Source organism: Branchiostoma floridae, chromosome 12 (assembly GCF_000003815.2).
Source record: "Branchiostoma floridae strain S238N-H82 chromosome 12, Bfl_VNyyK, whole genome shotgun sequence".
Lineage (NCBI taxonomy): Eukaryota > Metazoa > Chordata > Leptocardii > Amphioxiformes > Branchiostomatidae > Branchiostoma > Branchiostoma floridae.
Genome location: NC_049990.1, coordinates 6,911,230 through 6,925,673, shown reverse-complemented (window position 1 = coordinate 6,925,673; position 14,444 = coordinate 6,911,230). Strand labels below are relative to the sequence as shown.

The 14,444-nt window shown below is 41.5% G+C and overlaps 2 protein-coding genes across 5 annotated transcripts in view; one reads left to right on the top strand and one right to left on the bottom strand.

The window, feature by feature from the left end:
* The window catches only part of LOC118428086 (uncharacterized protein C5orf34 homolog), a 40,209-nt gene extending 36,795 nt beyond the window's left edge, over nt 1-3,414 (top strand). Inside the window, exon 12 of the mRNA XM_035838055.1 lies at nt 3,096-3,414. Within this exon, the coding sequence (XP_035693948.1) occupies nt 3,096-3,337 (242 nt within the window). The 3' untranslated portion in view covers nt 3,338-3,414. The remainder of the gene's footprint in view (nt 1-3,095) is intronic.
* Nucleotides 3,415-3,793: 379 nt separating this feature from the next.
* LOC118427484 lies at nt 3,794-13,972 on the bottom strand. Of its 4 annotated transcripts, none has more exons than XR_004832525.1 (7): nt 13,742-13,972; nt 11,046-11,348; nt 9,911-10,204; nt 9,159-9,398; nt 7,793-7,987; nt 5,243-5,977; nt 4,858-4,995 (listed from the first exon to the last, which is right to left on the bottom strand). XR_004832525.1 is itself a non-coding variant. In XM_035837305.1 (7 exons), exons 1-6 carry the CDS (start codon nt 13,806-13,808, stop codon nt 5,505-5,507), a joined length of 1,572 nt encoding a protein of 523 aa, XP_035693198.1. In that variant the 5' UTR covers nt 13,809-13,972; the 3' UTR covers nt 4,867-4,995; nt 5,470-5,504. The 4 variants fall into 4 exon arrangements, 3 of the variants coding, with proteins under 3 accessions (XP_035693199.1, XP_035693198.1, XP_035693200.1); XM_035837305.1 differs by having other exon boundaries at nt 4,867-4,995; nt 5,470-5,977; XM_035837306.1 differs by lacking the exon at nt 5,243-5,977 and having other exon boundaries at nt 3,794-4,995; nt 13,742-13,969.
* Between the last annotated feature and the right edge of the window lie 472 nt (nt 13,973-14,444).

Sequence of the window (14,444 nt, the reverse complement as noted above, 5' to 3'; positions counted from 1 at the left end):
TTTCAAACATCAACATTTTATTCAAAACGTGGGTTTCAAACATCAACATTTTATTCAAAAATATTGCAATGTGAAACTACCTTCCACCGACTTAATGATCCCCAAATACCCTATTTTTATATACAACGGATATAGGTTACCATACGGATTAAGTTGAACTAACGTTACATGTACATATTCCTTTATTTTCAGCAGGCTGGCTCTACTCAACACAAAATTCCAGCTCCAATTATGCTTTACGTCAAAAGCACCGATTATGGTCTGCATTGGATTTGAGAGGTTTAGGTATGAATTACGTGGTATCAAAATAGCTGTTTACGCTCTATGTAAAAGGGCATGCAGGTCCCCATGAATATAACCAAATATTAAAGGGACATTTGCAGCAGGTGTTTATCTTCTTAGTCAGTGCAAGTATTGTCTTGGCCATTGTCCCTAAATCTTGTGTAGCATGGTATTTGTTGAGAAGATGGCTAAATGACTAAATTTCCTGACTTGCACCCCTTTGTTCTGAATTCTGAGGTTTATTTAACTGTGTTCTGGCAGATTGCCATTTTGGTGGATGTTTTGTTGTGACAACACAGCATGTTGTGGGGCAAACATGTAGCACCTGCTGCTGTCAATCTTTAACATCTTTCTCTTGTGTTTGTGGTTTGTTAAAGAATTTCAAAATTCAATAGACTGATCCTTCAAGGAAAATATGTCGTAGTGCCATGCTCCCTGGAGCAAGCAGCTTGTGAGTGTGAGTGAATAGACTGATCCCAGCTGTCTATCAATATTAGAAAATGACTCAATGGCTGAGTCAAAGTTTTAAATTTCTACAATTTTCTCTTACATGTACTGGTGCTATATGGGGTTAGTAGAGTAAAACAACGAAAGCTATCAAGCGCTCGAAATCATAACCATAGCATGTCCAGAACACAAGATATAAAAAATGGAAGTTCTGTTGCAGTACTGTAGAGAGCCGCCAAGAGGCCCATTATCAAATTTCACCTCTGATTCCTCGACTCCGACCCAATACCAGTTTACTAGTATCATAAGGATCTGTCCACATCTTCTTTAGTTATGCTGGCAACAAACAGACAGACATACATATGGCACTGAACACTAACTTTGGTGGCAAAGATAATTTATTTTAATTATGTTGTTTTGAATTTCCCAAATTGATTGTGAACATTCTATGAACCAGGGAGCTACATAAAGTTTTGTAAGGCCAAACATTTTACAGTATGTTACCGCTTGAACAGGTGGTGGATTATCCAAATTTTTCTTACAGGAAATTAAATTTTAGAAAGATTGTAAGTGGGTTGTATAATGTGACATTTTGGATTAACTTTGATTCGGAATGTAGGGTAATACCCAGGTGTTGGATTATTAGATTATTGGGTAACACAGTTTTGATTTGACAGAGATTACAAGCATTAGTCTTGCTGTAATCAAAATATTATTGAAGGCGTAGTGTTACTTAAAAAGTTAAATGGGTGTGAGTGTGTGGGAGTGAGTTGCAGATGTAAAGTGAACATGTTGAGTTAGTTTACTTTTGTCAGTATACATGCATCTTGTAATGTCAGTTACCTTCATCAATACAGTTTAAAATCATGAGAATGGAGTTTACTAAGTCTTTTTAAAAACTGTGAAAGTAACTTCAGACCCAAACATTCAGACAAAGCTGCAATGTATCAGGTCTATATGTTGGGTCTTGCAAGATTTAACCTACATTTGCATTTAACCTACCGTAGTACTGTAAATGCATTTAAGTTCGTGGGGATTTAATTTTGCGGTAGCGGGAAAAGGGACTTTTCGCGGTGCTTTTAAGTTCACGATAGCACCATGCACTGTGGCACAAAATGTTTGTGGTCGTTTTAAGGCCGACTTTATACAGACAACACTTTCATAGTCGTGCGACTGTTGTTGTCGACAACGTTGCCGGCGACGGTATTTTAAGGCTGTCTAAAGAGGATCAAAATAGTCGTGCAAGGGTTTTTATGGAATCATCGTGCGACCACCTCGGACCCAGTCGCGCGACCCTTCAGCGGGGGGTCCGCGACTATTCCTCACATGTCTAAAGAAAATTCGTCGCCGGCGACGGGACTGGATCATATGCTAATAAGCCTGCAGCATGTTTTTTTCTTTTTGAAAGGGCATTTTTTTCCGTAGATGTACATGCAGTCAGTAATGGAAACGTATTTTTGTCATCAGAAACTGCCTGTTCCAGCGCAATGCACCGCCACCAGTGGCTACATCCTTCATGATACTAGTAGTAATCTGTAATACCACCGGCGGCCACGAACGCCGGGTTTAATTCCAGATTTTACCGTCTCTGTGTCATTCTTTGTTGGGGACAATATTTGTTTGCAAGCAAAAGAATAGTAATCTGCTGCATGACGAAAATTAAGAATTCTCCCGCCATTTTTAATTTGCAAGCAAGAGGTCACTGTGGGTCACGCACGCACGCACCGCAGTGGAATCCTGCGCCGCGGGTGTCCCGCAATACTCTGAACGCATGTCTAAAGACAACCGTTGCCCACAACGAATAGTCAATAACAGTCGCACGACTATATAATTGTTGTCTGTCTAAAGGGGGCCTAAGTTTGCGGTGAAGCGGCCACCATGAAAACTGCGAACATTAAACCACCGCAAAAGTTTCTGCATTTACAGTACATTGTACATGCAGAATCTGCACTTTTTCCCTAAGATGACAGGGGGCACAGCTGAGTGCCAAACAAATCCTGTCAGTTACTACCTGTACATACACATCGATTTCACAGTAGAAGTCATTTACTTGCAGCTTGCACACACCATTTGCCAGTGTATTTCGTGCAATTATCCGGGTGGTGCAATAATGCGAAATTATCCTGCTATACCGCAACAGTTTGGGATTTGGGGATTCCGCGCAATTAACAGAAGTGTGCGGTAATCCATTATGCACCTTGAACCTTGAACAATTATGCAAGTATGTGGCTTCTACTGTAGTACATTACATATATGATGATCTTTTCTTCGTGTCATACATGTACTTGTTGTGTTTCATTGCATTTTGAAACAGAAACATTTCTGTCCAATCATTCCATGGTTCTTTCCTTGACACTTTTAATCAGACATTCTGGAGAATGCAGCATTTCCCTGGACTGCAGTACCACCTAAATATGTTAGGGGGAGCTTGGAAGCAGGGCATGCCACCACACAACCCTCTCACCTCTCAACTTCAAGTATTTCCAGGATTCCTTGTGACAGCAACCCCACAATGCCAATGGATGTAGCAGCTATTCTAAAGATGACCTCACAAGCCATAGAGGACATCAACGTCTTACAAAGTAGAAGGAAAGACATGAGGTTTTGATACTGGAAAAGTCTCATTGTTATATGTTGCAAAGACCACACCAAATTTATTTGTTGCTTTTCAGAAAAAATTGGACCAACAGGTTTAAATTTTTTTTTTCTTTTTTTCTTTCAAAAGGTCTTGGGTGAGGATATTTGGCTTAAATAACAACACACAAATAGCCTGAGGAGTCTAATGGCATGTATTATATAATGAATTCCTTCAGTTTGATTTGTAACAAATGTTCTGAACAAAGGCATTGTTTTTTGGCTGAAATTTTATTTTTTTTTGTTCTAAATGGTAATATTTACAGGTTTTCGATAGCAAAACTGTATGATTTTTTTCTGGGGACTTAATTTTTTTTCGGAGATGCTACAAATAAAATTGGTGTGGCCTAAAGATGTACTTGATAATATAGAAGATCAAAAGATAGCATTTCAACAGTATCATACAAACAGATCTATTCAACTGAAATTTTGATATAAAAGTTTTTTAATCAGTCTTGAATTATTGGTATCCCAACAAAAGATAGTACATTACAGCAACATTCAAGTTTTCTCTTATTGTTTTTTTTTTTTCAGATTAATGTGTTACTTAATAAACTAATGTGTTCTTGAATAAACTAAGTTTTTATCAAATTCACAACAAAGTGTCATTTTTGTTAAATCTGTTAGTTTTTATAAATTGACCTCTAGAGCAATGAAAACTACAGTTAGTACATGTATATACACTTCCCAGCTCTTCGAAGATTAGGTGTAAACTTCCTTTAACAGGACCAGAATGTTTTACCCAATTGAAAATAGATTACGAAGTGACAACTAGATACAGTAGTTGCCCATTTGTCACAATTAATACACGTGTCACATTTAATACACGTGTCACATTTAATACAATGTACTCGTTAGTGAAGAAAATTCAGAACATATATATGCATGGTCAAATGCATGCATAGAAATATACATTAAGATGCTTAATACAAAAATGTATCATTAACAGTTACAATACTGCGAATGTGAAGTTCAAACCATGAGCTAGCTAATTTTGTGGCAGCATGATTCGAAAAAGAAGTCCTTTGATTCTTGCCCTCATCATTCATCTTAATTTCTCAACAACCAGTAGAAGATTTTTAGCAGCAAACCACTGAATTGGATCAAAGTGTCTTTTCCTGATGATACGTTAGATTGCGTGAGATGGACCAGTGAGTTTTGGCAACAGTGATAGCGACAGAATATAGTTTAACCCTTATGTCATGTTCAAGGCATCTTCATATGAAGGTGGAGGTGGGTCGTCCGAAGAAACATGTGCATAAGAAGGAGGGTCCTCTGAGGAGGCAGGCTCTACTTGGACCACTGACGTTGCAACTTCCGGGTAAGACGGTGGGTCATCGTACTCTGCGCCTGCATTGTCTACCCCAAATAAATCACCAATGGATATTTGGCTATCCGTGTCACTGACTGAGCGTAAGTCTGGTAGACTGACTGAGGTAGAGGGAACGTTTGTGTTCCGTTGGTTCTGTGGGGTCGCTGGGGCGGGAGGCGCTCTGGCAGATGGGGGCCTCCCAGCGTTTCTGTTCCGATTTCCAACTATGGTCAGAAACACAAAGCACCCAAAGACAATGCCTACTATATGGTACCAAGCCAGTCCTTCTGACGATGGTTGATTGGTTTCTCTTCTTTCTTCTGAAAAGAACAACAACACTCTTGGTCACATCATCTAGATCACTCACATCCAAGCTGTATCCTAACAAGCCAGTGGAAGATCATCAGCACATCATAGAAGAAACCATCACCATCACCTGTACAGGTAGAGATTTTGTTTTCAGTGTGATCATTTGTCTGTTTGTGTTTCCTATTTCCCTTTTTTAGATGCTATGTATAGGCACATCTCAAAACAGAAGTAAAGTTCAAGAGTTGTTAGACCTAATACATCAACCTTGGATGACAGCTGACAGACACTCCAGGTCATGGGGTCAAAGGAAGAGCCTACTAGTTCATGGGTGGGTACTGCTCTTGATAGTCTGTTATACACTATAATACATGTATATTTCATGTGTTAGTTACATTTAGCTTGGAATGACAAAAAAGGGATCAATGGCCATGTACTGTAATGTTGGAATTTGCATAATTCATGAACTATAATCAGATAACACGTACAATAAATTAAATATGACATCTTCAAACTCCGTTTTTTAAGTCATGTTCAAGGCATCATCATATGAAGGTGGAGGTGGGTCCACTGAAGAAACGTGTGCATAAGAAGGAGGGTCCTCTGAGGAGGCAGGCTCTATTTGGACCACTGACGTTGCGACTTCCGGGTAAGACGGTGGGTCATCGTACTCTGCGCTTGCATTGTCTACATCAAATAAGTCACCAATGGATATTTGGCTTTCCGTGTCACCGTCTGCACGTACATTGTCAGTGTCAATGTCTTGTAGACTCAAAGACAAAGTGGTAGAGTGAACGTCTGTGTCTTGTTGGTTCTGTTCGCGATGCTGTCTGCAGGGTAGGGCCCTGGCGATCGGGCAATTGCAATTATTGTTTTGCAACCTATGTCTTCCATGTTGCAATAGAACCAAAGCCATAAAGAGTCCAATGAATATGCCGGCTACATGAAAACCGTTTAGTCCTCCAGAGGATGATGGCTGGGGCTCTGTTCTTCGATCTGAAATAACAATGACATTCTCTGTCACATCCGCATTGCACATGGAAAAACTGAGTGAAACAGAGTAAAGGGCCAAATTTCAGGAAGTAAAGTTCAAGACTGTCATTAATCAACCTGTTGGCAGACAGCTGACAGACACTCCAGGTCATGGGGTCAAAGGAAGAGGCCACTAATTCAAGGGTGAGAATTGCTCTTGGTTGTTGTGTTTTCAGAGATACAAGTCTTTATTGTTTCATATCTTAGTCACATTTAGCTTTGAATGACATGATCAATGGCCACGTACTGTCATGTTAGTCAAAACCTTATTTGCATAATTCATGTACTATAATCAGATAACACGTACGATAAATTAACTATGACATCTTCAAACTCCGTTTTTTAAGTCATGTTCAAGGCATCATCATATGAAGGAGGGGGTGGGTCCTCTGAAGAAACATGTGCATAAGAAGGAGGGTCCTCTGAGGAGGCAGGCTCTACTTGGACCACTGACGTTGCAACTTCCGGGTAAGACGGTGGGTCATCGTACTCTGCGCTTGCATTGTCTACACCAATGGATATATGGCTATCCATCTCTGCACGTGAGTCTGGTAGACTGACAGAGATAGAGTGGACGTTTGTGTTCTGTTGGTTCTGTTCAGGACGCCGTCTGCAGCGTAGAGCCCGGGCCATTGGGCAATTGCAATTATTGTTTTGCAGCCAATGTTTTCCATGTTGAAATAGAACAAAAGCCGCAATGATTCCAACAAATATGGTGAATACATGAAAACCATTAAATCCTCCAGAGGATGATGGCTGGGGCTCTGTTCTTCCATCTGAAATAACAATGATATTCTATGTCACATCCGCATGCCCTTCAGAGCTCTGCAGAGCTTAGCTATAGGCTTGTACATGGTTTAGACTGCGCATGCACAGCAAGATGCATTGCCAGTAATATGTCAAAGGCTCTTGTTAACAGCTATTTTTCACCTTGGTGTATCATTGCAGGCAGTCAAGGTACCCAATCTGAGAAATGAGGCCAAGCAGCTGGGTTGCATTACCATTCGGCCACAGAGACTTTGTCTAGCTCATGTTTGATCAAGCTCCTTGGTTTGGTATACATGTACATGTATGCTCAAACCTCATGGACCTTCAACTGTCGCATATTACCCACAATGCAACTTAATGTCCATGTGCAGTGTACTAGTAACTGTGATCCGGCTTATATAAACCAGCACATCTTGCTTAGTAGTAGTCCACTGTGTTCTTACATATTGCTTACATTACAGTAAATGGCCAATGTTTTTAACTCCAAGCTTCCAACATGCAAAAGCAACTAATGAAGAAATGAACCCATAGGAAGGGGACAGACAGACAGTATCCAAAGGGCCAACCAGTATTCTACCGGCTCTGGTGGCCTGATGGATACTGGTTGGCCCTTTGGATACATGCATACTGCCTTGCCAACAGGCAACAATAGATCTGTGAGATTACTCGCAAAATGTGTGGCCCAGGGGCAACAGAGAGGGAGATGGGCCTCGCCCTACACACCAAGAGAAAGGCCTTTAACTTTTCAATAGCCTCCATAGATGGCTCTTTTCCGTCTTTTGGCTCATAATACACTTTTGATGGCATTTTCTTTTTGTACTGGTTTGCTTGTACTTTCAGCTGGGTCGCTTCTATGGGCCGGCACACAGTGTCGGGCCGGCAGTAGAAGTGACCCAGTGCAAAAAGAAAGGGCCAGCAACAAAAGTGTAATATCATGAGCCAAACAAATACGGAAAAGGGGCCCAGAGAGCCTTCTTTGGAGGCTAACTTTTCAACTGGTTGTAATCTTACCTATAAGCACCGGACAGAACCTCCACTCCCCAGTGCTTCCCCACCCGGTAGTGTACCCTGCGTAGACCACTTGGAGCGGCTCAGGGTCCGTCCACTGCATGAAATGTTGCGACTCCCCTTGCTTTCCAACACTAATGGTGCCGTCCATGGTCCAGGATATCCAAAAACCTCTAGACTCCGCTGACGATAGAATGCCTGAAGGTATTAAACAACATGAGACTTGTCATTGTATTCTGCTAGTAATAGTTGCACAGGTATCAAACGTTTCGAATTATGAAGGAGCACTTTTTTGCATGGTACCAATCTTTAAAAGATATGATCGAAACTTTTCTTTAACACACACACAAAAAAGCGTTGTATCGTCTTTCAGGACTCTGCTTTCGGCCGAGCAACTAGCCTTCTTCAGAATGAATAGCCCCTCCCGTCGGTCACGTGACCTTACGACCTCGTGTCTCTAGCGCATGTGAGTTAGCCTCTACCAGGCTACGTGGATCGGTAGAAATTGGACAAATAGAGTCTATAGTACGCTAGGGGAGTCGGCCGGCCAAGTTTTTTTTTTTCTGGCCGGCTGACTCCCCTAGCATACTATTGACTCTATTTGTCCATTTTCTACAATTAGACCACCGATCCACGAAGCCTGATAGAGGCTACATGGTACCGAACCCGACTTCGGGCAGGTTTGGTCATTTTCCTAGCCTCCTTCCCGGCGTCTCTAGGGATCTCTAGGGCCTTGACGATCTTTTTTGTCGATTGGCGATTTTTGCTAAGGCCGGTACAAGCCCCCGGTATATATTCCTCTCCCGGCATTTTTCCTTTCCCGGCATATTTTTCTTTCCTGTCGGATAAAAATCGCGAATCATCGTCCACCCCCCCCCCCCAAAAAAACTCTCGCCAAGGCCCTAGAGACGCCAGTGAAGGAGACTATCATTTTCCGTTGTTCAATTTGAATCCTAGTCGTGTCAAAGCATACACAGGACGGACTTCGTTCTGATCAGAAGTTATTTTGAGTCATTTGTCAGAAGATTTATTCGGTTAACGTTACGACCTTCGTGACTAGGTACGACGAAGTTGGTAACTACCCCCGGCATAAAGTAGGTAGGTTGGTCGTTTTCCGGTGTTGAATCAAAAAGATTGCATCCTAATAATGTCATCACATTAACACAGAATGGCATTCTTTGTTACACAATGTACACTGTAATTTATCAGAAGTTGGCATATATACTCTGATCTACTTCCATAGTTGGCTTAGCAGCTCATCATCGGTTGACGTGCTAACACACGACGGGGTTATAGCGCCCCTTACGGGGTGACATATCCTTTCGCTGGCTAACTAGCAACTACCACACATGTTCATAAAAAGTCCTACCTGGCGTTGGACTTCCAGTCTGGTCGGTTCCACCTTTGCTGCGGCGGATGACAGAGCTTGTGTTGTTCCATCCACCAATGACGATTTCGTACATGTCATCGAGGTCGTAATTCTGTGACGACAGAGCCACGTGTACGTCGTTGTTCGCTCGGACTTCAAAAGTAAATAGCGACGAGTCTCTGATGGCAGTCAGGTTCCATCTGTACCCGTACTGGTCGTCTGTGCTTCTGTTCAGGCACGCTGTCAAGTTATAGGCAAATATTAGTCGCCAAGTTGAATCACAACCGACTCTTTTATAGTTATCATGAGTAACGTTCCGATGAAATGATAGCCCATAATCACACGTGTGCACCAGAACGTACTGGTCTAGTCTCTCAATCGGCTGGTGGAATCATACAAGATTCAATTGACCAATTAAATAGGTTGGATTTTCTAGAGGTGTTAGCCGGCCAAGGAGTTCAATACATTTGCAACACGAGAGTTTGTCGAGGTTACCATCATGGTCTTTGATGCCCACGCAGCCGCCACTGTGGTCAAAATAATATAATGGAAACTAGACTGATCTGTTGTCACCAAAATAACTCCTATAGGAATGCTTTTGATTGACTGACAGCTATATATGCCTTTGCACAACGCGGCGGAAACCTCAGCCCCGTTTAGCAGAGCTTCCCGAAATAAAAGTGTCTTGTACATTGTATGAACCCATTATTTGAGCCACAGGCGAGGTTTGAGTAGAATGCTATATCACTTACCTCCCAGTATCTCGTAGACATCATTTGCCCAAGGCCCGCCTTCGCCATCTCCTCCACAGGCCGTGGAATATCCGTACTTATTATAACTTTGACGTCCACTCTCCGATCCGGCACACCAGCCGCCATTCTGCACAGCAAACAGTGTGAAGCCACGAGAAAGTGCTACCTGGTAACACTTCTCAATAGCGTCGCTTCGTTCCTCATAGTCGCCATCAAGACGTGGATCTGTCCCCTCTAGTGTCGCGATGGCCCGGTCAGCATTGTCCTCCCAGCAACCCAGGCTTCTATATCCTCCTGAAAAAAAATTGTTGGAGGAAAAAAGTGTTGTTTAAACCATATCTAAACATGCTTAAAAATATGTTATCATTGTCGCATACTTTAAAACAAATCATGACGGCGTTTAGTCCAAAACATAAAGCTTTCCAAAGTACATTGTATGCAAAGCAATGTAATTGATAAAGAGATGTGATCGATGTACCATCCTCCTACGCACGGTCCCAAATGGCGCTAGCTAACCGCCTATTGGGGACCGTGCGTAGGAGGATGTCGATGTACCAACTTTTTGTACATGTGTTGTCTGAACATTGGATTTTAGAATTGATAGAATTATTTACAGTTGATCTCTGCTTGTAAAGTCAACGCAATTCGTGATCATTTTTTTACGTCGTCTTGCATTTTCCTGCCAGTTTGCTTGTTTGGTAGAAATTGAAATTGACATCTTCATCATAACATATGCCACACATTTACATGGTAATCAATCTATTGGTCTCCATAGCTAAACATGTAATCTTTACTACGTGGTTAGGCAGCAGTAAGGACACACTATTCAGAAGCTTCGCGAGGGAAGTTAAATTTTACGCAAACTTCTTCTTAGCTCATCTACCCATTGTGCTACTACTAAGTATCTTTTTTATATACCACTTGTTTGTTGTATGTATTGATGCATTTCGATGAAGGTTAGACATCCAGGTAATAAGATACATGTACGCCAAAAAGATTTTGGAAACGGTCTGACTTTTCAGATATTATCCTTTCGTCAGTGACACAGTGCTTGAGTAACTGCTTTTTGGTGCATTGATGTATTGTTTATTGAAATAAAGATTTGATAAAATCTTTAAAAAAAGAAACGCCATACCTATAATCTGGTAGACTTCGTTTGCCCAAACCCCACCTTCGCCGTCTCCCCCGCAATCCGAGGATGGTCCATACTTGTTGTAAGTGTTCAGCCCATCGGCAGACCCGAAACACTGCCCGCCATGTTGAACAGAAAACACGGGGAAATTGCGGGAGAGTGCTACCTGGAAACACTTCTCAGTGGCATTGTTGCGTTCACGGTAATAGCCGTCCAGTCGCGGGTCGGTGCCCTCGAGTATGGGAATGGCGCGGTCACTGTTGTCCTTCCAACAGCCCAGGCTCACGTACCCTCGACTTTCAATTGCTGTGTGAGGAATACATGGAATGGTATTTACTCATTATATCAATAGAAATCAAGAAGTCAAAGCCTACAAAGTGAGAGTCTGTATGTTCGGTGTGTCTAGTTTGCCCCACCCTCCCCTCCTCAGCCAACAAATGGTGTTTTGTTTTGAGGCAAAACACATAACAAATAGAATATGTTGTTCGATCATGTTTGGACGTTATTTCGCTTCAGATCAGGGAACCTTGACTACGTATACCCCATGATCCATGACCAAGCTTTGAGAGTATCAAGCGTCAGTTAAAACTTCATTGGGAGTGTCGATGTCGTGGATTTCATTCACGCAAACATAAAGAAATTCTTAAGTTAAACCAAGGAGATGAAACCTCCTTGATTAAACGGTGACAACGCCCACCTATACCTGTCGACATTAGTACCTTATGTACATGTACCTAAACAAGAAATCTTTTTAAAAAAGCTGTGCCTTGCCGCGTGGTAGGAATATCGTCAGGAAAAGGTAGGTCGGCACTTCAAGCCCGGCAAGGCAAAATGCTGTGCCTTGGCGTGCAGTAAGGATAATTTGCTTGTCTGCTAAATACGTATTATGGTAGCCAAAGCCTTGTATTGATCTGTTAATTTTGTTGCAAGTATATGTAGGTGTCTTAAAATATGACCTTGCATTTTCTGACCCTCGACAACTAATAAATATGAAATAATTAGACATTCTTTCAAGGATATACAGTAACAATTTAAAAGAAATAATAAGTGTACCGTCCAAAATAAGAACGTAGCGGGTGGATTCTGCGGCTGAGAAAAATAAACGTAACTGTTACCTAAACATGCACTCTTGAAAATGCAGACCAAAAAGTCCCAAAGGTGGGTTTTCATGGTTCTGGTCGCATGACGAAAATATTCTTATATCAAATGGATGTTATAAAAAGGTAAAAGGACAATTGAAAAAAAAAAAACTTTCACTGGGCGGGTTCGAACCGGGGTCGGCAGTGTGGCGACTAATCACGCTAACCATTACGCCATGCTAACATTCACATTACCAACTTGTATTAACAGGTATCCAAATCTAAGGCATAACTTGAATACGTCCGTTCATTCCAAGATTGAAAGATTCTAATGTCTAATCCTCCGAAAAATGTCTAAACAACTGTTACTTATGTGAAAAGTTTGTAATGAGACGAGAGCCTGGCAAAATAATGTCGGGAAAGGCATGTTACAAGCTCTGATTGGCTGGCTGGAATCTCGGTGTGTCAATAGCCTGTTTAGGCTATAGGCACACTCAGTGTGTCAATAGCCACAGCGATATAACAAAATGATCCTAAATATTATCTATTGCGACTTCTCGTGTGACGTTTTGAGCTGGCGCTCTCCTAAACTCACGTTAGCGTTTTGCTGCGGTCTCGGACGGCCTCTCCAACGTTTTGATGACGTCATGGCTACTTATATATTCACATACAATTTATTAGCCTGATTTGGAAATTGTTTCATCTTTATGAATAGCTAATGCAATTCTTGTTGCGAGATAATGCACTTGATTTTATGTCACTCCAAATGAATTTGGAATTTTACCATACAAACGCTTCATTTATTCAATGTAACCAAATATTAAATGCTTTTAGAACCGACCGCAAACAGAAACAAATACGTAAAATGGACGGTTTAAAATTCAACAGGGCTGTACCATTGTCTGCCTGAGCCGTCAAACTTGTCCATGAGAAAGGCGATTTGGAAGGGCCTTTGAAAGGGTCTTTGGAAGAGCAAGGTTAACAGGTCCGTCCATTGATCCATGGAAAAAAGCTGGCGTAAAGCCTTGCCTGGCGGCAAGGCAAAAAATTAGGCACAGGTCCGGTTTGGATTTAGTTCCAGCCAATTATCTGTAGATTACATATGTAGGTAAAAAGTGTCTTTTTAGTAGTAAATTGTGGTCTTAATTTGTCTTAGACATAACATATTTCGATCTCAACACAGGAGTAGGTGTTGTTCTAATCCTCGGTGCTGCATTGTAATCTTTGAGATTAGCCGGGGATCACCTATATTTTTAGTCTAGAAAATAGTATCCACTAGTGTTGTTATATTATATCATAGTGTTGATACAGATACACGATACTAGCTTCTAGTTTGTACATGTACAGGTACATGATACTGTAGTTTCCAGTTTGTTTATGTACAGGTACTGTGTGACACGACACTAGTGACTATGTTTGTTCACGTACAGGTGCACGATACTAGTTTATACTCATTTATGTACTGGTACAAGATACGTTAAGGTCCGGACCTGTAAGTGTAACTAGACAGTCTGACATCTCTAGCTAGGTACAGGTAACGTACACAGTCGCAGGTACACAGCACTAGTCGACATGTGTTCAGTGACCCGGTAAGCGCTTGTAAAGATGGCGGATACTCACCTGACAACTGTTCACAAAAGAATAAAACGACGACAAGTACTGTCCATGTGCACAACAAGTCCGGCATCACACACTGGCACCAAACCTTGTCGAGTCTTCTACCGAATGAGGGTTACACAACTTGTCTTTCGGGATAGTCAGAAAACTACCGGTTGACGTCAGACTCAGCAGGTAGCATTCAAAAACCAAGACGTCACCTGCTCAAAAATAGCCTTTTGTGTCTTGCAACTAATGATATCGGATGACTCACCAAGGGTGAGGGTACTTTGTGATGTAGATAGGCCACACCAAATTTATTAGTTGCTTCTCGGATTTTTTCAGAACAAAATTGGACCAACAGGTCTGAAAAAGAGAAATAGAATTTTACAAAAGTTCTGGGGTGAAGATATACGGCTTGAATAACAATGCTTTGAATGGTACGTTTTATGCAATGAACCCCTTCATTTATTTGTTACTAATGTTCTGACTAAAAGCCATTGTTTTTAGTCTGAAATTATGTATATGTGGCTATTGATGGCAATATTTACAGGTTTGTGGTAATTGTTATTATTTTTCTCTGGCCTTAGGCTTCTTAAATCCAGGTATTTGCACGGCACATGCGAACGTTGATTGTACCTTTCTATAGTGGCAGTGTCACCAGTCACGCCTACGCTCGTGACTTTTTTGAGTGAAAGACAATTGGTGACACCATGACAACACCGAT

What these genes read in the sequence shown, in the direction of transcription:
- LOC118427484 (XM_035837305.1), bottom strand. Translation starts at nt 13,808, where the DNA reads ATGCCGGACTTGTTGTGCACATGGACAGTACTTGTCGTCGTTTTATTC. An exon ending in TGTCTACGAGATACTGGGAG is followed by an intron (nt 9,399 to 9,910) that starts GTAAGTGATATA and finishes ATAACTTGACAG; the next exon opens with CGTGCCTGAACAGAAGCACA. An exon ending in GTTCTGTCCGGTGCTTATAG is followed by an intron (nt 5,978 to 7,792) that starts GTAAGATTACAA and finishes TTGTTATTTCAG; the next exon opens with ATCGAAGAACAGAGCCCCAG.